This window comes from Thrips palmi, unplaced genomic scaffold, assembly GCF_012932325.1.
Source record: "Thrips palmi isolate BJ-2018 unplaced genomic scaffold, TpBJ-2018v1 HiC_scaffold_10, whole genome shotgun sequence".
In the NCBI taxonomy this organism is placed as follows: domain Eukaryota; kingdom Metazoa; phylum Arthropoda; class Insecta; order Thysanoptera; family Thripidae; genus Thrips; species Thrips palmi.
This window is the reverse complement of record NW_023144621.1, coordinates 2,290,834-2,315,790: the sequence shown is the minus strand read 5'-3', so window position 1 is coordinate 2,315,790 and position 24,957 is coordinate 2,290,834. Positions and strand designations below refer to the sequence as shown.

At 44.9% G+C, this 24,957-nt stretch overlaps 2 protein-coding genes across 28 annotated transcripts in view; one reads left to right on the top strand and one right to left on the bottom strand.

Annotated features, from left to right (window-relative positions):
* Nucleotides 1-24,957, bottom strand: part of LOC117654295 (gastrula zinc finger protein XlCGF49.1-like) — a 346,548-nt gene that overhangs the window by 91,761 nt on the left and 229,830 nt on the right. The window lies entirely within an intron of this gene.
* LOC117654246 lies at nt 6,794-24,957 on the top strand. 12 transcript variants are annotated; one of them, XM_034400586.1, is made up of 11 exons: nt 6,794-7,045; nt 11,515-11,611; nt 12,626-12,834; nt 14,001-14,063; nt 14,429-14,487; nt 14,675-14,845; nt 16,360-16,522; nt 20,883-21,053; nt 21,286-21,612; nt 22,680-22,781; nt 23,505-24,957. In XM_034400586.1, exons 2-11 carry the CDS (start codon nt 11,587-11,589, stop codon nt 24,228-24,230), a joined length of 2,016 nt encoding a protein of 671 aa, XP_034256477.1. In that variant the 5' UTR covers nt 6,794-7,045; nt 11,515-11,586; the 3' UTR covers nt 24,231-24,957. The 12 variants fall into 12 exon arrangements, with proteins under 12 accessions (XP_034256477.1, XP_034256476.1, XP_034256479.1 ...); XM_034400585.1 differs by lacking the exon at nt 6,794-7,045 and adding an exon at nt 9,879-10,002; XM_034400588.1 differs by lacking the exon at nt 6,794-7,045 and adding an exon at nt 10,033-10,156.

Sequence of the window (24,957 nt, the reverse complement as noted above, 5' to 3'; positions counted from 1 at the left end):
AAAAATTGACCAAAATATCAGTACAGTTTGCCCAGTGATGGCCACCTGTTGCCCAGTGATAGCCAGTGTCCCGGACCAGTGATGGCCACACTAGGGTTTGAGCACTTTTGTTTTCGTTTTTGACAGTTGATCCAGGAAGCGGAAGAAGGGGATAACTCAATTTTGGCCATTTTTCAGGAGAAACAAAAAACTATTAGCAGGGAAAACTAAAACAAAACAAATGAATGTTGCAAATGTTAATAATTTCAAAAAGCATTAGTAAAATTTTGGAAAAAAAAATCAAAAGTGTAAGGTCACTCCGTAGAGGATTTCTGCGACTTATCACTTTCCGTTGAAATGGAAAACAGAGTCAGCTCACCTTATATTTCCTAAACAAAGAGGAATTTGGAGACAAGTCAAGTGGAACAATAGTCTGCATAAAGTGTATGTTACTCTGGTGTATTTTTTGGACTTAGCTCTTTTTTCCAAATTGAAATTTAAAATTAAGGGGGGGCTAAGTTGAGTTGAATCTTTTTACACAAGATTCATAAAAATACAAGTTGAGTTATATCCTTTTGCCAATTTGTCAAACGGACTCATGTGGACTTCCGTTGAGTTATCTCCATTTTCCAATGAAATTTAGACCGTAAAAGGGGTTAAGTTGAGTTATACCCTTTTTCCATGTGGATTTTCTCCTGAACTGCTTGGAATTCAGTCAAATAATTTGGTGTAATGATGGAAACCATTCTAAGGCACAATAATAAAATAAAAACTCAATTTGGGGATAAGTCAAGTTATTCCCTTCTTCCGCTTCCTGGATTGAACGCAATTTGGTCTGGTTTGCACCGTGTTCGAAGCTACATGGGTCGCTGTGTCTCAGGAAACGGAAATCAGTGTACCCTGGGAAGTTGAATCTACTAGTGTGTATACCATAAATTTAGAAATACGTAAAGTTAAAATTTCAAGTTTTGCGTTAAAAACGATTTGATTACCGAAATGATTTGACCTCACGAAGGTGAACATATAAAACAGCTTTGCTTCAGCTCAGGGCCCGGTCAAGCTGGGGTGTGCGCGGTCGCGGAGGCGCCGGGCTCTGTTTCGGCCTAGCTGTGGCCGCGGTTTTGTTTCACTTGCGAACTGATGCCCGTGATTGCGCACAGAACGCATCACGCAGGCTGAATCTTCCCTACCGTCACATTTTTGTGTTGCTTGGTATCAAAATTGTCGTTTAATCATGAGCTACTGGCCCAGTATTTTTCTGAGCAGTATACATTGCCTCAGCCCGAGCCTCCCCAGCTTCCATGCCTCGGCCTCGGACCAAAACCTAGACACTGAACCTCGCACATTTCGCGAGTGAGGGATGGTGGGGCAGTTTGAAACAGGGGCAGTTTGAAACAAACACCTATGTCAAAGCAATGAGGGCTGCCGAAGGAAATGTGAGTGTGCACAATCTTCTATTTTCATGATCTTACTGATTTGCGATCCACGGTCGTCAACGGTGCACTTTAGTGGCCTTGAAAAAAAGGCAAAACGTCGGTACCATTGAAATTGGCCTAAACTTAAATTTCTAAGTGACAGGAGTTTCCGTCTGGGTTTCGCTAGTAAGTAATCATCTCCCGCACACTTAATTCATCTTTTAGTACCATAAATTCGACAATGGCACCCCCCACTCGCGCGCGACGGCCTGCGCGCAACATTGACAATCCCTCCCCGATTCAGCCCAGAGGCACTGGGAGCTCGCAATCCAACGGGCACGGCGCGGCGGTGCAGCCCAACACTGAGAATGAAGGAGTCACCACCATCGCCCTTTCATTGGGTAACGCACGCACCGTTGCCCAAATTTGGGTGACGAGCCCGCCGTGACCAAATTTTGGGCAGTCATAAAATCGTCGCCCAAATTTGGGTAACGCCGTCGGCGACGCCGTAAGGTCCCCGATGACGCTCTTCCGGGGCCACCACGATGACCCAATGTGGCGTTGAGGCCTCCGGTCATCGTGGTGGCCCCCGAAGGACGCCATCGGGAACCTCACGGCGTCGCCGACGGCGTTACCCAAATTTGGGCGACCAAACGCCTGTCAGCAAATTTCGGGTGATGAATTTTTCGTCACCAAAATTTGGGCAACGAAGTTGCATCACCCATTTAAAGGGTGATGGTGGTGACCAATTCATTCTCAGTGAAGGCACAAAATACTCAGTTTTTAAGGTGCTAGATCGCGTAAATTTTGGGTCACCGATTTCGTTCAAAATTTGTACATTCATTAAGGGGGGACCCTGGTGAAAAAATCGCCAAAATTCCAATAAATTGTATTTTCAAAGTTCACAGATAAAAAAGTGCATAGAAGGTTTCAGATTCAACAGGTTGAACACCTTTAAGCTAAGTGAGTAGTTTCTTTATCATTTGGAAGGAAATAACATTGAGATCAGTTGTCGTTGGCTTCTACGCTCAACTTCACAGCTTTGCTCAGTCGTAGAAATTTTGTCGTAGAAAGACTTCCTGCGTTCCTGGTTGACACCTACATGAGTCGTCTTGCATGGACTCTATTCATTGATGACTTGTCGACAAATTTTAGTGACGGAATCTTGATATCAGCCCTACTTTTTTTAAAACACACCTAAAAGTTTGAAAAAAGGGAAAAAAATCACTTTTTTTTTAATGTTAAAATTTGAAAACTTATATCTCAGGACAGAAGTTGAATTTGAAAATTCCGTCACTAAAATCTCTTCTATACATCTTTAGGATAACCCAAAAAAATTTTCAAGGCTTTCCGTCCCAATGAAAGACGCAGGAAGATTTTTCCCCAACGCTCCAAGAAACACTTAAAAGCCACTTTTCTCAGAGACCGTTCAATATTTTGGATTGAATTTTGTTTTGGGAACTCACCATAATGAACCTAATAATTAAGCAAAGTTTCAACTTCCTGGGATTATTTTGAAGCCTACTTGAAAGTTTCACCAGGGTCCCCCCTTAAGGACGACAATACAAGCACCCCATTCAAAGGATTTTCTTTACAAAAAATTTTGAGCCGAAATATTGAACGATGAAAGTGTGAAAACAGCGCTCATGGAAAAAAACGCCTACGGCTTAACTATGCGACTGATCTGGAAACCAAAAGCATATTCGTGTAGGGGAAGGGTGTCCGGAGGGCAATTGATCAGGCTGGGAGTCGCGCGATCAATATTTGTACGTTTGGTGAGGTGTTCAAAACCGACTACTTTCGCTCTTTTCTTTGACGCTACCCCAATGGCACTAATAATTGTCGGATCACTTTCGGACTGATCAATTGCCCTCCGGACACCCTTCCCCTACACGGATCCGTTTTCGGATTCGCTGTACCTATCATAGTTTTTGCGTAGGCGTTCTTGCCGTTTCACTCATTTTTCCGTCCTTTTCACACGTTTTGAATTTGGCGGTCGAATCCTGAGGCATTGGAGGGTGGCGCGGCGGAAAGAATCAGAACTGCGTGCAGGACGGCCGAGTCGGTGCGACACGTTTATGATGGACACCTCGCTGCATTCCGATCTATTGTCTCCGCTCCGTCTGCCCCCTCCCCTCCCCCCGCTGGAGACGCAGCCCAGGACCGGCAGCGCGCTCGGCCACTGGGGCAGCCCCTGAAGAGCCAACAACAGGATTAGGCCGCGGACACTACCCGTTCATTTTGCACTATTTTTGCACTACCCCTGGCACCGCGATGAGACGAGGAAAACGGCTAAAACAAGTTTGATTTGATAAATTTGAAATCTCAGAAGTTCACCCGTTGATGTGCCCATGCTGAGTGGCACCTGTCAAGCTGTCTTTGTGCACTTTGACGAGGGTGCCGGTGCTCGCCTCGCCCGCACCGGCAACTACACTGCCAAATCAGGCGGCATTGACACGAAGATGATGCACAGTGAGGATAGGACTCTCCACCCCCAACAAGGACTTTTAATTTTTTGGAAGTACTCGACTGTGGTACCATCTCTCGGGAAAGTGCTACACTGCCTGAACTGCCTGAACGAAAATGGCAAGGAGTATTCGCATGAGAGGACTCCGGTCAATACAACGGTCTAAGTTCCTTTAGCCGTTGCTTGGACCCCGGTCCGCGATCTCGCACCTTAAATACTATATTTGGAATGAGCCCATACTATCCCGTAGAAGAAAACCAAACGAGTATCATCTGCTTTCACTAACGTTCGTTGAATGAGATTTTTCCTTTAAGGCAAAAAATCAATTGTGAAGTACTGCAAATCAGGCTCCAATTCACGGCGGCCAGATACTGTGGCCAGATCACAGTGAACACTGTAACCGAGATCACAATGAACGCCGTGAACTAGTTCACAGCAAACGCCGTGAATTGCATAACAGCAAACATTGGTAATAAATTAACGGCGATGACAGGACATTTTTTGTGGAGTGCAAGGAAAATTTTAGTCGCTAGAAACTGTTCCTGGACGGCGCTCTGGCTGCTCCGCGCCAGAAAATTGACTTAACACGACTGACGTTTCGAATCACAGTTAACCGCCACAGAATTGTGTTTACAGCACACTCGAATATCAACCGTTCTTCTAGGATATTTGGCGCAGGAACCTGATTTGTCGGGCCAGTCCAAGGACGAGGTACGTTAATCCTCATCTACCACACTCTTAAAACCTTACGAAGTATTTTGAGCATACATATAACAAACTAAAATACTTTGTTATACGAAGAAATAGTTCGTAAATTACGAAGTATTTTCTTTGTAAGCTTACGTATGCTCAAAATACTTTGTTATACAAACTACTTTTCTTTGTAAGGCCCAAAATAGTTTGTAAGGTTTTCTCAGTGCACCTCCGCTGCAAAGCTTTGTTCTAATTTGAGGAAGCTGCTTCGATTTTTTGATCTTGGAGTAGTTAGAGCAAGTAATTTCTACGATCGTCTTTTTGTAGGGATGTGGATTAGGAGCCCTTTTTGTTTTCGGTCTGGCCCGTCTCTTTTTCAACTTCAACCACCACTTTCGGAAGGCCCCCAAAATATTTCTGCACTAAAAATGAAAATATCAGAAAATTGAGAGAGTTTGTAACGTCACCCTAAGTGTCATGGGACCTTTTTTTGTCCCACGATTTATGCAATTTTGAGCACATCCGACGCTGATACAATTTTGCTCCCGTCTGGGGACACAATATGTCTGACGCCTGCTGCAAATTGTACTTTCACTAGACAATTTGTCCCCCCGGATGGACACAAAATTGCATCACCACCGGATGTGCTTAAAATTGCATCATTCATGGGACAAAAAAAGTCCCATGACATTTAGTGTGGTCATTGCAGATGGTGTGTCGAAGCAAAAGTACCAAAATCCACCTGAAGAAATAATTATACTTGCCTTCTTAACAACCCAAAGTGACCGCAGTCTGCACGAAACACATCATTATCTGTGTGTTTATTATGTTCAGGTGAAATGTTTTGTCTACTCTATGAGGCGTCAGCACAGGCGCTTTGATGTGTGCGGCATGTTCTACCTCGACAAAACAACGATCAAAGTGGTACGGTCCCTGCTCTGTAGCTGTTTGATATTCTACGATACATTTTGACACAGAATATATTCCTAACTCAAAGAAAAATTCATACGAAGGGCCGTCAAGTGAATGTAATTTTATTTTGAATATCCTTTAAGCAGGAGGCCGATTATTAGTTTCAGATGAACTTATTCGCAAATATAGTGCATAAATACTTGTCTAATGCCATGTAGTATGTTATCGAAAGCGTGTCGTGTCGTACTTGCCAAGTGTGCGTTTTAAAGTGAAGACTTGCAAGCATTCGTAAATGTGCGTAGCTACTGCCATGAAACGGGAAAAGTTGGTAAATTTATTAACGTTCATTCTGTGCACCTAAACGTAACAGGTTTATCCACAAGAATCTCCGAATGGCTTTACAGACGTCGCATACCCCTGTCAGTCTTTTATCGACGCCATAGTGTCATGACTTCATCCTTCTCTCACTTGTTATGCAGGTGTTGGGGTGCTGCTGCACCTACATCGTCGTGCTGCTGCAGTTCGACGCTGAATTGGAGGTGTAGTCAGACCCACCAGGCAGCGACGGAAAGAATAGTTATTTGGAGCATTAAAACGCAGTGATTAAAGTAGTAGAAACTATGCAGGTCATGCAAAGATGGAAACGTGAAAATTGTGGTTAAGTGTGTACTTAGTAGACAGTTAGGTTTGTAGTGTAGAGATGTAGCTTTTGCCTTTTTGATAGTATTAAAATTTCGTGAAGCGGCTGCAGCCAAACGGCTTGCCCTCCTCCGTTAGCGATTTGGAACTATCATGTGCAACTGATTATCTTTAGGTTTTGAGCTGTCTTCACATAACACCAGTGAAAAACAAAGAGTCCGGAAGTACCCCCACTCTCTCTTACTTGCACTCTCTGAAAAGCCTACGAAGCATTCGTAACTACAAAGAAAATGAAGGCATTGTAAAATTGCTTCGTATTACGAAGGATTTTGCTTCGTAATACAGGACAATTTGCTTCGTAATACGAAGCGTTTCGCATTTCTTCGTAGATTTTACAATGCCTTCATTTTCTTCGTATCATAAAGCGGTTCTTCGTATAGTTCTTACTGGGCGCGCAATTAGGCACGAGATCTTTTGGATACCTTGATTCATATTTTGGTCTGAACACGAATCATTGCGTTCTCCGAATCATGCGTGCACGAGACTACCGATTTTTCGCGCCCTCGCCGTGCGCACTGATTGCATCCAATCGGAAATGATGGTTGAATGTAACTCCCGCGCGCGCTCGCCTCCGCGCCGAGACTTCCCCACCCCCGGCCTCCCTCGAGCCAGCGGCAACGCGACCCGACACCGCCACAGCTCTACACTACACTACACACCGCAAGGCAGTGCGTCCTTGGCGGCCGTCCTCGAAGGGTGCTGCTGCGTCCCAGAGCCTCGAGTCCCGCTCTCTCGCTCGTTGGCTCGCGCGTCGGTCGACCCTTGTTGACACTCGCGCGTCCTGCTGGTGAATCAGCCGTGCGTTTCGCGTCGCGGCTCCGTGAGAGAAGTTTGTGTTCGGGCTGCGTCGGGTCGAGGGGTACCGGCTGACTCAATACAGGTAAGAACCACCGCACCAATACGCTCTCTTCCCTCAATCTACATTTCATCTATGTTGAATGACGTTTTTGTGCATTAATTGAATGGAAGCTTCACGGACTGCTCAAGATGAGGGGGAAATCACTCTTAAGACCTGCGACCCGACTATAACGTCTATTACGCCTCAAAATTTAAGGGATTAAGCTGAAAACAGAGAAAAGAAACCCTAAATTAGATCAAATTTGGAGAATTTCGGCTATTACGCTACTATTAAGTTACGCACACTATTACGCGTAATATTACGGACAGAGTGACCCGACTATTACGCGAGTGCTTTCCCCCTCGCTCAAGACGAAATTGACAACAATGTATCTAAAAGAAAGAATAATGTTAATACGCTTGTTAATGCGCACTATCGTCAATACGCTAGTAAACAAAAACTTTGTGCCAATCAGAGTGTAACAGTGGATCCCAAATCGACCTGAGGGGTAAACTCTTGCACGTTGCCACCATTTCATGCGGCTCCGGGTCGTATCTTTGCAGACCATCGGGGTGCATAGTGGGCCAGAACACCGGCGGAAATTCTAGACTCGTTTTGAGTTCCATGAGTCGTTAATCAGGACTGGAACCGAACGTGCGACCCCATCAATGGATTGCTCTCCGAACGAGAACTCCATTGATACACTGATATTTCTAATATGATAAGTTTCATAGCTGCGATAAGGAGGATAATGCGGTGATTGTGTGATAAATTGATAACTACGCAAGGAAAGTGATAAATACGCTAATTCAATACAATATTTAACGCACTTAGGTATAACTTTTTCATGGCGCTAATAATGCAATAAAAATGTTATTGCTTCTGAAGTGAGTTCGTTTTTACACTTAAAATACCAGTGAAAGGTGACACATTTGGTTTGAGTCCTGTTAGCGACTCTGCGGCTCCAAACGCGTCTAGAGTTTTGGCCACCTCTCTTCTGGCCCACTGGGCCAGTTCTCTCGATTTTGTCCTTTTGTCGAGTTTGTCATTTGCTGGACAGCAGAAAGCTAAAGGTTGCGGACCGGAGACGACTAGAATCTGCACCGGCTGGCACAGCTCATTGCTATTCAGAGGCAAGGTAGGGTTGACACGAAGTGGCAGTGGTGATAACTGTCTCTTGTGAGTCAAAAGCAACTGAAAAGTAACCTCCGCCTTTTTCAAATGAGCTGTAACTTGTCTCAACCTGAACACCTCCCCTTTCTCCTTCCGGCGCGGTGAGGCCCTCTCCTCTCCCCTCTGTCCGGATCGGATGGTCCTGAAGGCGCACTTCTCATATCTGTCACCTCCCGCATCGCCCTGGGGCAAGCCGGGCTAGCGCATTCTGAGGCGTCAAATTGCACCGCCGCGCCGCCAGCTGAGCGCGCGTGCGAGAGAGTAGGAGCGTTGCCGAGAGCCGAGTCGTGCCCCACGCTAGTAATCGTGTGCGCACCTACACTCCAAATCCAGGGGGTCTAGAAACTATACGCCTTAGGCGTATGCCACAGAAATGGAACTGCCTTAAGGCGCCTTGATTCTACACGCCAAAGGCGTATACCCCATTGAGCACCTTTTGCAGATAGAAGTTAGCATGTGAACACCATTGGTCGAAGGAAAGGTGCGTGCATTGTACACACCCTGGATCATAGGCACTGAGCTCAACAGGACTCTAGGTGCGTTGAATGCAAACACCGCCCTTGGCCGAGGCCATGCCTACCGAGGCCTTAAGGGGGCTCATACATGTTAAAAGCACTTTTTTTAAAAAAAAATTTGATGTAGACGGATTAAGATTTTACAATTTCTGTGTTAAAATCCTTTTAGATAATTGAGTAAGCTTCATTTTGGCTTAAGGGAAAGTGACTTTGGACATTTTTTGGAGATTTAGTCGAAACGTTTAAAATTTTGCTTCTCTTAAGATTTTGTTCGCATACTTGCTCAGATCTGTGGGGAAAAAATCAGGGAGACTCATCCCCAGTAGTGTCATAGAATTGACTAGAATGGGCTTTATATCTGCAATAGTTTTCAAGAAAAAAAATAAAAACAATTTTTTGTTGAAAAATTTGTTTAAAAAATTGTTAAAAAAATTGTTTTTATTTTTTTTCTTGAAAACTATTGCAGATATAAAGCCCATTCTAGTCAATTCTATGACACTACTGGGGATGAGTCTCCCTGATTTTTTCCCCACAGATCTGAGCAAGTATGCGAACAAAATCTTACGAGAAGCAAAATTTTAAATGTTTCGACTAAATCTCCAAAAAATGTCCAAAGTCACTTTCCTTTAAGCCAAAATGAAGCTTACTCAATTATCTAAAAGGATTTTAACACAGAAATTGTAAAATCTTAATCCGTCTACATCAAATTTTTTTTTTAAAAAGTGCTTTTAACATGTATGAGCCCCCTTAAAGGGTGTTTACATTCTACGCACCTTGAGTCCTGTTGAGCTCAGTGCCTATGATCCAGGGTGTGTACAATGCACGCACCTTTCCTTCGACCAATGGTGCTCACATGCTAACTTCTATCTGCAAAAGGTGCTCAATGGGGTATACGCCTTTGGCGTGTAGAATCAAGGCGCCTTAAGGCAGTTCCATTTCTGTGGCATACGCCTAGGGCGTATAGTTTCTAGACACCCTGGATTTGGAGTGTAGTCCACACACTAAATGTCTGTGTACAAATTTTGTACGAGACATCACAGTTGTGGTGCACAGGAACTTTTCGTTCAAATTTGTACAACATTTTGTACAATTTGGTACCAAAATGGCGAAAAATGTGCAGTTTTTTTGGACGAAAATTGCACGAAAATTTCGTGCGCGCAAGAAACTGTGATCGTACAAAATCGTGCATAGCATTTAATGTGCAGACGGCTTCTGATGGGCCGACCTTACTTCCGGTTAATCGTTTTGACGAGGGATCGATGGAGCAGCGAAATAGTCATAGATTTCGCCGACTAAAACTACTGTTTAGGGGTGCGTTTCTTCTTATCGAGGCCCTCGACAAAGAAAAATGCCCTCCATTCCACAATCGGCTAACTTATAACGAAGTTGGAGTTGTAACCATATGGTTACGGTGCGGTCTATTAAAAAACTTTGCATTGCATTGTAGCGGATGCCTTTCGATACGGTAAAAATATATGTTGGGAGAATGGTAGAGCAGAACAAGAAGCCCTAGGAACACTTTTGAAGTCAAAACTTGTATTGCATTGCTCAAGAAAGCAGTTTTAATCGGCTGTGACCATACGGTCACATTGGCCGTCCCGGTACCGGCTATTTCATGTCCAAATTCAAGTACGTGTTTTATTCAACTCTTACTCTTAGCCCGCCCTGACACCGTTGCCGACGAAAACACGAGTTGTAACCATATGGTCACATTGGCCGTTACAGGGTTAAGATACTTTGCACTGCCAATCGTTTAACAAACGTGGCTCACACGTGTAAGCGTGAGACAAAATGTCCCACACCTACAAGTGTGAGACTGTCTCACACTTGAATTGGCAGTGGGGAGACGTCCGTTAGTCACGTTACGCTCTGTTTGGCGTCGGGGTATCTTTTCAGCGGCACCCTGCGGTTCACGCGGGGCGGGCCAGCGTAACACCGCTCAACTCAATTTATGGACGACCCCTCTGAGCGCCGTGTAGTGATCTATTTTAACGTATCCCTGGACCGGAAGTCAAAGAAAGAGTGCAAGTCTTAATGTGCAAGAGACCAGCCTGTGCGCACGTGATGTCGTTACAGGACGTAACTTCCGGTCCACGGATTTTTCAAAACAGCCCGTCGTGTTTTTTAACTTTTACTCAAGCCGGTACAGAGCCCGATACACACAGGGCCTGAACACTCTCCAGGACCTCCAGGTGTTCGCTTCATCTCCTGACTTCCGCTCTAGCATTCGGCGGATTAGGGTACTCCAATGAAGCTCTGGGCTCGCTCTTCTCCGAAGCACGTGGTCGGTTGTACACACAGTAAAAACTCTACGAAGAATCGCTTCGCAATACGAAGAAAATGAAGGCATTGTAAAATCTACGAAGAAATGCTTCGTATTATGTAGCAAAATCCTTCGCAACACAAAGTATTTGTTCATAATACGAAGCAATTCTACAACGCCTTCATTTTCTTCGTAGTTATGAAGCAAATTCTTCGTAGGCTTTTAAGAGTGCAGAGAATCACTGGTAGCCAACGAATGTGACGTCACATTCGTTTCAATATGAAGTTTGTCACGTTCCTTTGAATAGGATGTCACAGTCGTTTGAATGTTGATCCACGTTCAAACGAATGTGACATCGTTTTCTAATGAACGTGACAAAATTCACATTCCATCGAATGTGACGTTGAATTCGTTGGCTACCAGTGAAGCCCGTCATTCGGTCTGAATCATAGGTGTTGCGTACCTTAAGGGGTTCCGAAGTGTTATCGAATTCCCGGGTTTCAGTGCTTGCTCAATGTGTTGGATGTGCTTCCAGCGCCTTACTAGTGTATCCTTTTCAGATCATCCTGTTCCTTCACGGCGCTTCGACTGGACGCTAGTGGTGTGACGGACTACGCTACGCTGGCCGCGGGATGGAGGGAACCTACTTGAATGGCGGTAAGGCAAGGATAAGCCCCGACGTACCGAATTTCGTTATCGGAGATGCATTTGCCATCGTGGAAATATCGAATTCTGCCAGAAGGACACTCTTAAAAGCCTACGAAGCATTTGCTTCATAACTACATACAAAGAAAATGAAGGCGTTAGAATTGCTTCGTATTATGAAGAAATGCTTCGTTATTGCGAAGGATTTTGCTTCGTAATACGAAGCATTTCTTTGTAGATTTTCTTCGTATTACAAAGCGGTTCTTCGTAGAGTTTTTACTGTGGATAGTTTTAAGTTGTACTCCTCTGGGTTTCTCGGCTCTCATTTTAGGAACGTGACGTCGCGTTGAAACGAATGGAACAAAACGTCGCGTTTCTTCGAACACCGTTCCACATTCGTTGGAACGTGAAGAACCTAATTTGTGGCTCGTTCACCACATTCAAACGAGTGTGACGCAATGCTCAATGGAACGTGACATTTCGACACATTCGTTTCAACTTGTTGTCACGTTCCTACACCCTATCTACAACCGCTTCCTCGATGCACGGCTGGGGACAACCGCTCAGCTGCACCATGCTTGCGGATAACCGCGCACCATCAGCCACCCTGCCGACAACCGCTTATCTGGCAGGCGGCTCCCGACAACCGCTCACGCCCCTTAAATACGGGAGATGAATCGACGCTTCGCAAATGCTGCATGTAATTCTTTGAGCCAAACTAACTAACCATACTACTAAAGACATTGCTACACTACATTCAGAGTCAATGGATTGGTTTGTACGGGCACTGTGACGGCCACTATGAACGGATAACTGGCGGCCACATAACCTAACCAGCGCCCGGCCGGCCGGGAGATGAGCGGTTGTCGGGAGCCGCCTGCCAGAAGCGGTTGTCGGCAGGGTGGCTGATGGTGCGCGGTTATCCGGAAGCAAGGTGCAGCTAAGCGGTTGTCCCCAGCCGTGCATCGAGAAAGCGGTTGTAGATAGGGGGTGCGAGTGACATCGACATCAACGACTCTGCTGCAGGGGCTGGCCACTGCTCATCATCCGACGAGGGTCACTCTGGCGTGGACGCCAAACGCCGCCGCACTGTGTTCGTCAAGTTCAGCGAGGATCCCACCATCGACGTGCACCGAGGGTCCCCGACGCGCGGCCGCAGACGGGCAGCCTCGGCTTGCGCTCGCGGCTCCTTCTCCAAATTCGGCTCATCCAGGAGCCGCCCCTCACCGGCCAAGGTGAGTACGGCAACGAATTAGCCGAAACTGAGGGCGGTGAGCGGTCTCACTCACTGTTAGAAATTAGCTCCGAAATTTTATGGAGAAAAACTCTATAATTACGTTCATGGAGACTCCATTCGTTTTCCATCTTTTTTCGGAGAGATTTTCTCAGGGCTTGAACAAATGTTCTTCGGAGCATTACTTGGGTCCTGATGGGAGGTAAAATGTATGTCTTTTCCTAGATATGTTAAAGAGGGCCGAAGCATTCTTTAGTCTGAAATGGCCAAAGAAGAGACAATCTCCTTCGAGCTCAATTGACTTATATCCTGAAGGTTTCCCTTAATAATATAAAAACTGAGCTAAGCAAAGAGGGGTTCACCTTTTCCTCATTTTTTAACTGGTTGCAAACCTTTTTTTTTGTGATTTCCGGATAGTGAAGCGTGCTTTTTTGTTCGAAATTCCGAAACTTTTCGGAGAAAGCCCAGAGTTTGCCTTTATGGAGAGCTCCATGCAGAAGTTTCGGAAGAACTCCATGATTCTTCCATTTTTTTTCTCGGAAATTTCTGACAGTGCAGCCATGCTATTTGCCAAGTTACGGGCGTTTGTCTCACAGATTGCCTTCAGACTAGCGATTTTTAGGCGAAATCTAAGTGAGTGTGAGTGAGTGTAGGCGCGAGGCGCACCCTGAGTGCAAGAAGTGGCAGACTCCCTGGAGGCTAAAGTCCCTCTCTCAGCATTTTGGAGTTCAGTGATGTCGCACCACACCGTAAAGACCCATCTCCTGGAAATTGACTCACATATTAGTGGGAATCTCAGGAGATGAATCTGCCGTGTAGTGAAAATTTGGGTTTTCTCGTGATGACAAATTAAAATGCAATTTTTCTTACAAGAATGTCATCAAAACGTTTGATGACATCGTTGTTATGCCCATGCAATAGGTATAGGAGCTTGGATGAAAATGTCATTACTTTGACATGTCATTTTCATCATTTGTGAGTGATGAAAACGTCATCCACGATTTTGTCATAGAGCGACAACAAATTTTTACAGCGCAGTGTGTACAGATTTTGTAAGTGGAGCGTCCGCAAATTACGTCGCACTAGGACCGCTAGTTCCAAGCCTGGAGGACGTATTTAGCGAGACCGTATTACTAACACTAATGCGAAGTGCGTCTCAATTTTCAGGAGACGGTCGCTTCTCCGGAACCAGACAGGACCCGGACCACGGTACCGAACCCCGTCTACATGGTAAGTTATTTTGTTTGATCTCCGACGAACACTGAGCTTCACACTAAATGTTTTTGTACAAATTTTGTACGGGACATCACAGTTTTTTGTACACACGAACTTTTCGTACAAATTTGTACGAAATTTTGGACTAATGGGGAATTTCGTGCAGTTTTTCGTACAAAAATTGTACGAAAAGTTCGTGTGCACGAAAAATTGTGATGTCTCGTTCAAAATTGTACATACCATTTAGTGTGTTCACAACGCTACGCACATAGCACGGTATGTACGTATGGTACACGAGGTGGCACTGAAGCAGGAGCAAGAACGCGATCGAGGAGGCTTTGCTCATTTCTGTTCTCAAATTCATTATCTCTTCGTTTCAGAAACGAGCGGCCCCCGAAAGTGACAAAGTTGTCCTTGTCGTACCAGCAGAGCCACTGAAGTACGTAAATAATATGCCACTGTTTTCTTTGAACTGTCCTTTGTACATTTTTTGCTCGTGGCTCTACAAAGTATTTCGCATGCCTGCTTTTCGTATTCATCAACTAGTTCTTAAATTTTCGGTTGGGGTGATACCTCCTCCACTGTAGTGTAGCAGCGAATTTTATCGTAGATTTGCTTCAATACAGCTATTGGTGTCCCACTTGTGACGCGCCGCCCGGCGGTCAGCTGTGCCTGGAAGAGCACAATTATTGGAGCATGCAGCGCGCAGTGCGCGAGGCGGCCCGGGGACTCCGCGCTGAGCACAACTCCGTGGTGGCAGAACTGCAGCGTGCGCTGGAGACCGTGCTGATGATGACGTATGTATGCATAGCCACTTCAGCTGAACTGGAACCTGCGTAGTTAACGTTTCGTTTAATTGTCCCGGAAACAATTTTGTTTCATTATATATATGCCATGCCATGTATATGCCATAGCCATTTGAAATCTACGGGATATTTTGAAATGAGGTGCCGCAATCTGTTTTGAAGATTAATCAATAAAGTGAGAGATGTAAAGCAAGACAAACCTTTTACGTTAAAACAGTATTGTAAAGATGGTTTTTTAAAGATATGCTCAAAGTAGAAAAAAAGAAAGTTCTTAGACTTGCGTCAGAGGATGGCACGCATCATCAAATGTGAAATTTTTTTGTCTTCCAACACGTTGAAAACCCTCGGACACATGTAGCGTATATCCACTGAAAACTGAAGGGTGAGGATCGCGACCAAAATTTTACGAGAAATATTTCTCACCGTCTTGTGGTGAGAATCAAAATTCTGAACAAATTTTGACCTCTAATGAGGTGAGTATCTCGATTCTCACCCCTAAGGAGGGGGAAATTTTGATTCTCACACACGAAGATGAGTTTTTCTTTCTGACCCCTAGGGTGGCTTAATTTCTTACCTGTGAGTTTTCAGTGTCTACTTTGTTGAGTTACGTTCAAATCAGTTCGTTCATTTCGAAGAACTTTCTTTGTATGCTTTTGTTTGCTCAAAATACTGTGTTATAACAAGTTACTTTTCCTAGTGAGGTCCCAAATAGTTTGTAAGGTTTCCAGAGTGCATTTCTTACGAATTTTCACGGTGGGCTCCAAGAAGTAAGATAATCTCCAGACCATCCTCTTAAGGGGGCTCATACATGTTAAAAGCACTTTGCAAAAATATTTTTTTGATGTAGAAGGATCAAGATTTTATGGTTTCTGTATCAAAACCTGTTTAGATAATTCAGTAAGCTTCATTTTGGTACAAAGTAAAGTGACTTTAGATCCTTTTTGGAAATGTAGAAGAACCGTTTAAAATTCTCGTTCTTGTAAGATTTTGTTCGCATACTTGCTCAGATCTGTGGGGGAAAAATAGAGGAGACTCATCCCTAGTAGTGTCAGAGATTTGTCTAGAATGGGCTTCTTATCTGCAATAGTTTTCAAGAAAAAAATAAAAAACAATTTTTTGTTCAAAAATTTGTTTCAAAAATAGTTAAAAAAAAATTTTTTTTGCTTTTTTTTAATTTTGCAGATAAGGAGCCCATTCTAGTCAATTCTATGACACTACTAGGGATGAGTCTCTCTGATTGTTTCTCCACAGATCTGAGCAAGCATGCAAACAAAATCTTACGAGAACCAAAATTTTTTAACGTTTATACTAAATTTTCCAAAAATGTCCAAAGTCACTTTACTTTATACCAAAATGAAGCTTACTCAATTATATAAACAGGTTTTAATGCAGAACCTATAAAATCTAAATCCTTCTCCATCAAAAAGAAATTTTCTGCAAAGTGCTTTTAACATGTAATGAGCCCCCTTTAACACCAACTGACCCATGGATTTGTTGGCCGACAGGACCTGGGCTGAGGCAGCCGAAGCGGGGCAGGACATCACCGCGCTGCGAGCGCAGGCCGCCAGCATGGGGCGCGTGCGGCAAGCTCTGCGGAAGTTCGATGAAGAAACGCTCCTACGCCGGACTGCAGCAGCTAGCCCTCCGGAGGCACGTCGGGCCGCAGAGGTAACAGCACTACGGACAAACACTCCCATTCCAGGAGCGTGACATCGCGTTGAAACGCACGTGACAGAATGTCACGTTCGTTTGAGCCAGGGCTGGGACAGATACTTTATATTTTTACCTAGGTACAGATACAGATACTGGATCAAAAAAGTACCTAGGTACAGTTACAGGTACTTGATCGAGCACAGTACCTAGGTACAGTTACAGGTACTTTGGCAAAATACCTAGGTACTTTTCAGGTACTTTCAGTTATTTTGATATTTCAACACATCCGCCCAGTAACGCAACCAAAACAAACCTCGCGCGACTTTTTCGTCCCTTTAAACTTTCTTGCGTCAATGACCCTTTCCATGCCAACGTGTGTGCTGTTTACAACCCCGATTCGTCACGCCGCATCGCCGGCGGCTCCAGGGACCATCCTTGACCTCGCTCCTATAATGGGATGGTTCCGGTAACGCATTTTAGGGACAAACCCTATGATCCCTGCTGAGATGTGTCCATTGTTTCATGGTGCAAGTCCTCTGCGTTCACCTTGGCAGTGCGTGCGGTGACCAGACCTGCCACATGGAGCCCGGAGGAGGCACATAAAAAGGGGAGGGGGCCGAATATCTGTTTATTCCCCGAAAACAGTCAGTTCTCTGAGTGTCTTTCTTTATCCCCGCACTGTTTTGAGCGCATCTCATTACCCGTCTTTCCCGACATTCGCGTCCAAAAGTACCTGTAAAAGTACCTGCAGTTCTAGGTAAAGTTACTGCCCAAAATGTACCTAGGTACAGGTACAGTTACAATTGTGACTTGAGTACCTAGGTACAGTTACAGGTACCAAAAAAGTACCTAGGTACAGTACCTAGGTACTTTTTACCTAGGTATTTCCCAGCCCTGGTTTGAGCATTGTGTCACATGCGTTTGAATGTGAACAAGCTAATTTTTGTCCGATTCACATCCAAAACGAATGTGACACAATGCTCAAACGAACAATGAGAGTGTCAAAGGACAAGTAAAGTACACCTGATATTTTTGATTTGGACCCATCCCTCGACTAGTTTTTGCGGTCTAATATTAAAATCTGTGTGGGAAATTTTTTGTCAAAGGGGTGTTTGTATGTCTCTACTTATCGCCACTGCGAGGAGTACTTTCCTGCACATGGAAACTGTTGTTGGTTTTTCAAGAACCTCCCCAGAGATCGTCCACGTCTCTACTATCGACTAACTGTGATAACCAGGAACCGTTTTTGTCGTGAAGACTATGTGTTACTTTTAACGATTTTGTACGAGACGTTACAGGGTTTTTGTGCAGATGAATTTTAAGTACCGAGTTGAAACGATGCAAAGCATAACGGTCTTTGTTCATAGGACCCATCGAGATGCACCCTTAAAACCTTACGAAGTATTTTGAGCATACATACGTTAAATAGTTCGTAAATTACAAAGTATTTTCTTTGCAACCTTATGTATGCTCAAAATACTTTGGGGTCATTCCATGTCAACTCAACCCAGAGATGGAATCAATGTCTCCGATTTTGATGAAATTTTGCACAGAGGTCACAAAAAGTGTCTATAACACTCCCCTAAAATGGTTTTGGAAAATTTTCATTTTTGCATTTTTGGCGTTATTTTTGGTTTTTTGACCATTTTGGTGTAGTGTTTTGCGGAAACAAGCCTATCTTCCGCAATTTTTGAGCTAGAGCAAAAATTTTTTTTTCAAAATGCTCAGAATGAAACGAGGAATCCAAAACTGTTATCAGTTTTTGGATTTGAACTTTTTCAATTTTTTTTGTTAAATGTTCAAATTTTGAACGCTAAAATTTTTTGTGATTACCAATTTTGAAAAACTTGAAAACAGAGTATTTTGTGCCTTATAATGTGCCTAAAAAGTGTGCAAAATTTGGTGGGGGTCTTTCGCCTCGTTTGGACAAGAATTGACAGAGTGTGGAGTGATGCGCTTCAGTAACTTGCACAAACTTCGTAAATACGCTGTTCCAGGACGGTTTGGCTGTCCCCCGCACTCAACTTGACCTCCCCAACTTGAAGTACCCCCCCCCCTCCCTTCTCCCTGGGTTCGTCGCGGGCTACAATTCGCATTCGAAGGCGTCAGGGCGCGACACCGTCGGCTGTGACGTCACCATGGGACCTCTAGACTTGAAAGCGTCAAAAAACGCAAAGAGCCTAAAACTGGGTTAAGTGAAAGGCATTTTCACAATACTGGTGACTTAGATATTTGTACTGGAGAGTGATTTTAAAGTGACAAAGCGAAATAAGAAAGTGAAAATTGTGTTGGGTGTCGCCACGGACCTCTGGAGTGTTCCCAATAGCTCCGTCGAGCAGATAGGGCGCGCTGAGCTTTGCCTTCGAATGCGAATCGCCACACTGTAAAAAATTAGTTCGAAATTTACAACCAATTTATGGGTATTTCGTTGCACAAATTATACGTAAATTTACAACGTTTTTTTTTTCATGGACGTTTTATGAATTATTCTTCACACATTAGTTTGTAAAATCACAAACTTTTACACGCTCAAAATTACGTGGACTGCTTTTGTTCTACCTTTCACGCTGATTATATACAGATTAAGTAGTTTCAGCGTTTTTGTTTTGTTTTATGAAACATCTTGTAAAATGATGACGGCATCACCATATTTCGTAATTTTACAAGCGATTTGTGCAACAGAATTCGTAGAGGCCGTTTTATGAATTACTCATCACGGAAATCTTCTTAATTTTATGAAATTTGTTTGTGAACACCGCCTTATGAAATGGTTGGAACGAAATACATCTTAAACGTGACTATAATACTACAGCAATGTCAAAAAAATATGAAAAGTTTCCTAAAATTACAACAAATGCTTGGGTAATTCTGTTGCACAAATCGCTTGTAAAATTACGAAATATGGTGATGCCGTCATCATTTTACAAGATGTTTCATAAAACAAAACAAAAACGCTGAAATTACTTAATCTCTATTTAATCAGCGTGACAAGGTAGAACAAAAGCAGTCCACGTAATTTGGTGCGTGTAAAAAGTTTGTGATTTTACAAACTACTGCGTGAAGAATAATTCATAAACCGTCAAGAAACAAAAAAACGTTGTAAATTTACAGATAATTTGTGCAACGAAATTACCCATAAATTGTTTGTAAATTTACGAACTAATTTTTTACAGTGTGGCGATTCGCATTCGAAGGCAAAGCTCAGCGCGCTCTATCTGCTCGTGGTGGGCACTATTGGAACTACTCCAGAGGTCCGTGGCGACTAGCCCCAACACAATTTTCACTTTCTTATTTCGCTTTGTCACTTTAAAATCACTCTCCAGTACAAATATCTAAGTCACCAGTATTGTGAAAATGCCTTTCACTTAACCCAGTTTTAGGCTCTTTGCGTTTTTTGACGCTTTCAAGTCTAGAGGTCCCATGGTGACGTCACAGCCGACGGTGTCGCGCTCTGACGCCTTTGAATGCGAATTGTCGCCCGCGACGAACCCAGGGGAGAAGGGAGGGGGGGGGGTACTTCAAGTTGGGGAGGTCAAGTTGAGTGCGGGGGACAGCCAAACCGTCCTGGAACAGCGTATTTACGAAGTTTGTGCAAGTTACTGAAGCGCATCTCTCCACACTCTGTCAATTCTTGTCCAAACGAGGCGAAAGCACCCCCACCAAATTTTGCACACTTTTTAGGCACATTATAAGGCACAAAATACTCTGTTTTCAAGTTTTTCAAAATTGGTAATCACAAAAAATTTTAGCGTTCAAAATTTGAACATTTAACAAAAAAAATTGAAAAAATTCAAATCCAAAAACTGATAACAGTTTTGGATTCCTCGTTTCATTCTGAGCATTTTGAAAAAAAAATTTTTGCTCTAGCTCAAAAATTGCGGAAGATAGGCTTGTTTCCGCAAAACACTACACCAAAATGGTCAAAAAACCAAAAATAACGCCAAAAATGCAAAAATGAAAATTTTCCAAAACCATTTTAGGGGAGTGTTATAGACACTTTTTGTGACCTATGTGCAAAATTTCATCAAAATCGGAGACATTGATTCCATCTCTGGGTTGAGTTGACATGGAATTACCCTTTGTTCTAAGGAACTGCTTTGCTTTCCAAGGCCGGAAATAGTTTGTAAGGTTTTCTCAGTGTGTGCTTCAAATTGCATCATTTCATGGGTCAAAGATTAGCCCAGTGACATTTATTGTGTGCCCGTACAGGCATCCAATTTACCATGTTGGAACTAACTTAAGATTTTTGTATAAACGTTTTTGGTCGGAGGTTAACGTTCAGTGAAAATTCAATTGATTGGCGCAGTCAATGGATATCTGAATGTCTTAATCTTGCCCAGAGTAGCTTATCTTCCAATGTCTCTCGACTCCACAGGAGGTGCCACAGCTGGCTGTGACAGCGGTGACGTCGCTGCCTCGTGAAGAGGGCCCGCTTGTCGACAGCGTCGTCATCCACGACCAACTGAAGCAGGAGCAGGAACGTGACGAGGAGGCTTTCGCGGACAACGCCACCACAGTGTCGGCGGCAGACACAGACGACATCATGGTAAGATGTCACGCATGGAAATTTTTGCGACTGTTGTGCGACGTGATTGCATTTATAACACGATATAATTTTTTATTGCTGCCACTGTGCTAATTTTAAAGGAATCACATAAGCCTTTTTAAATCGCTGTTTATTGCATGAACTTTATCACGATAGAAATACCAGTGTCGGAGCGTGGTTTTTAAACCCTTGGTATACTAGTGCGATTTTCATCGCCTTCACTTCTGTGCAGATACTGTCTCCTAATGGAGATTGGGAAGCAGCTGACGAAATGCCTAGCGGACTGAAGCAGGAGACGAACGATGTCGACGAACATGAGGACCAACATGTCGACCAACAAGTCGACCAACATATGGACCAACATGTGGACCAACATGTGGACCAACATGTGGACCAACATGTCGACCAACAAGTCGACCAACAAGTCGACCAACATGTCGACCAACATGTGGACCAACATGTCGACCAACGTGTCGACCAACATGTCGACCAGCATGTCGACCAACAGGTCGGCGGAAGCAACGTCGTCATCACTCTGCCAGGGCACAACTACGCTGCGGTAGGATTTCCATTCGTAACTCGCCACAAACCTAACCGTTTACGAAGTACACACTTGCATTTACGACTGCGCACCTGCAAGTACACGCAGGGCGACGAGCACTGAAAAGCCTGGAATTGTCCTGGAAATTGGAGCACCGCTAAAACGCCTTGAAATGGTCGGGAATTTAACTTTCCACACGGGAAGTTTCCTCGAAAATTTGTCGCCGAAGTCCGCGCGTATTCCGTCCGCTGTCCGTCTAGTGGGATTCCACTGACAACCAGTGCCTTGCGAAGCGCGCCCGTGCCTTTCCTTGCGTGCCCCTACACCGGTAAAACTGAAGCGTAGTTGTATGCTTGATTCAAGCATACAACTACGCTTGAAGACTTTACGCTTGACGTCAAGCGTAGAGAAGAAGTTCTCCCATGCATTTAGATAGGCGGGAGAGGGGCAAAATGGAGAACTATGCTTGAAGCCGAGCGTAGTTCTACTACGCTTGAAAAAAGGCGTAAAACTACGCTTGAGTTCTACCAGTGTAAACAGCGAACTTTTTTTTGTAAAGGTTGTCGTAGAGGGCCGCGAAATCCATGAAAAATTGTCCGGGAAATCGTGGAATTGTCCTTGACTTCGAAAATGCGGCTCGACACTACAGATGCGTACTTTGCTGAGTACACACCTACAGGTGCAAACGCTTAAAGGTGGATCTCCAATGAACAGAACGTCCGTCCGTCCGACGTCCGTCGTACCTCTGTGCTACAAAATAAATACGAAATATCGCTCTCTTGTGACTTAAAACTCATTGGCAGGATCTATGATCATCGCGCGTCATTCTGATGAGACCCCAGTGTACTCTAGGTAGGGAAATAGAGTTGGGCGGACGTTGGACAAACGCCGGACGGACGGCCGCCGTGTTCATTGGAGATCCACCTTTAGGTGTGTACTCATCCAAGTATGGATCAGTATACAGAAGACCCATAGGTGTTCACTTGCAAGTATGCATCCGTAGATGCGTACTGAGTAAACACTTCAGATTGTAGCGAACGAATTGCCTTTCAGTGCATCCTTTTTAAGTCGCTGACTGATTTCAGGTTTACGCGCCTGACGAGTGTCTTGACGTCTCGGAAGCGACCGATCAAGTCCAACATTCTTCGCAACTGGACGACATCATGCAATCTGCAGGATTAGACAAGGTAAAGCCCAAACACTTCGATGTAGAAGCAGTTCTGTGGAGCTGTTGGGGTGAATCACTCAGCGTTTTGGTGTACACATGAGTACAGGTGAGGACACTTGATTACGCTCTTGAATGGAGCTTATTGCTGACGTTTTTACGCCTCTTTGGCGTCTTACAAGGAAAATAAGTTTGGTTTTTTGCACTCTTTTAAAATTCGTGAGTACAGAGTACGGGCTTTTGTGTACACATGAGTACACTAGTGATTCACCCCTCGCTTTTATTTTTATCATGAAATACTTACTCAAGGTGTTCAGTTCTTCCCCGCGCTGAACTTAACAGTGGATGCCGGGAGCTGGTTTTGCCGTCGAAACCTTCACTGAAAATCTACCAGCGTGACTTCGTGCCGCTGCAGGAGCGTGAATTAAATGTCACGCAGAAAAACGGCATGACAAAAAAGTCATGCCAAAAATCGGCGTGACTCTCGGAATTCACGCCGAGTTTTGGCGTGAATTTCCTGTCATGCCGGTTTTTGGCATGACTTTTCTCATAAAACGCATTCTTGCACACATGGTGCATTCATGCCAGGTGACAGGGTGACGCACACGTCATGCCGTTTTACGGCGTGAATTTCCTGTCACGCCAATTTTCGGCGTGACTTTTTGTCGCGCCACAATTTGGCCATGTGTCCGACCATGCAATTTTCAGTGTTGACAGTCTTTGAGTGCGCGTGCTCGCGTTGCAGGTGAAGCGGCTGAACGGCGTCAACTGCTGCAAGCAGCCCAGCTGGAGCGTGTCGCTGCTGAAGCGCGTGGCCCCGACGGTGGAGTGGCTGTACGTGCTGGAGGCGCTGACGGAGCACCAGCAGGCCGTGAGCGAGATGCCGTCCCTGCGCTACCTGCACCTGCACGTGTGCCACACGGACGGGACGCCGCCGGCCCTGCCGCTGCAGCTGGAGGAGCTGACCGTGGAGAACGTGGCGAAGCACCACTTCACGTCGCTGCAGCGCATGCCGCGGCTGCGGAAGCTCTCGCTGGACTGGAGCGACGACCCCGTGGCCGTGGTGTCGCCGCCGCTGCCGCCGCACCACCGCGGCCTGCAGTGGCTGTGGGTGTCGCTGCGGCCGAGCTCCACCGCGCTGTCCCTGGCCAGGGCGCACGCCGCCACCCTCATGGAGCTGCGCCTCCTGTGCGCCACGCACGGCGACACCCCCTGGCACTTCAGGGACCTGGCGGCGGGGCTGCGCGGCTGCGGCCTGGCGGCGCTGCGACGCATCGTCCTGCTGCGAAGGCTGCTCCCCAACGTGCCCGACAGGGAGATCCCCCACAACAGGAACGCGTGCCTGCGGCAGAAGGCGAGCATCGACGAGGCCTTGCGAGTGCGCGGCAGGGCCCCGAAGGTCTTCTGCGCGGTGTGCGACGCCGCGCCGGAGTTTCCGGAGCTCGGGGACTTCACTTGGATGGACAGGTAGCTGGTAGTGTATGGCGTTGTTCGGATGCATGTTCTTGAAGTAACAGAAGCATGCCTTTTTAGAATTCACGATCTTAGTTGAAGCTTCTGTTCTGCTCTGGAGTGTGTAATTTGATTGAGAGGATCCCTTCTTTAGGACCCAAATTTTTAGTCGAAGTGATTGAACTGCGTGTTTTACTCGGCGGTGTGTATTTTGATTGAAACAAGGATGTTGGTGCTTGACGAACGAGCGGAGCACGCCAGGCATAGATGTAGTATTTCTCATTTGCCCACAAATGGTTTATCTTAAGTGACGTGCACCAAAAACCTGGATCTGTTAAGTACGCATTGTACATTATTTATTCAAGTTTTGAACCCAGGTACAAATTTTACATAGTTATGTTCTTTATCCCCTCAATTTTGTCATATGAACGTAAATGAATAAATGTGTTCTTTGTACTAAAATTCACACATCTTGAAGGATCGTTTAAGTATTCACTTGTGCTTCGAAGAGAGTGGCCTGACGTGATTTGCCTAATGAGAGTTTTCTTCGCTCTTTGTGTACTAGTAGGTGGGCAGTACTCCAACATTCAGGTGATTAATTGGGTCCTCTTGTATTACAATCCAATCATCAGAAAACTGTACCATCGGTGACAATGTGGATGTGATTATGATGTGTTGCTATCAATCTGTTCGGCATAGCACACCCACTGTCAAGAACTTCCTTGTTTAATTACAACAAATTTTTT

Excerpts from the sequence above, each read along its gene's own strand:
- LOC117654246 (XM_034400586.1), top strand. The coding sequence starts at position 11,587 with ATGGAGGGAACCTACTTGAATGGCG. Across the intron at positions 16,523-20,882 it reads AGGCACGTCGGGCCGCAGAG|GAGGTGCCACAGCTGGCTGT; the intron begins GTAACAGCACTA and ends TCGACTCCACAG. Across the intron at positions 22,782-23,504 it reads AATCTGCAGGATTAGACAAG|GTGAAGCGGCTGAACGGCGT; the intron begins GTAAAGCCCAAA and ends CTCGCGTTGCAG.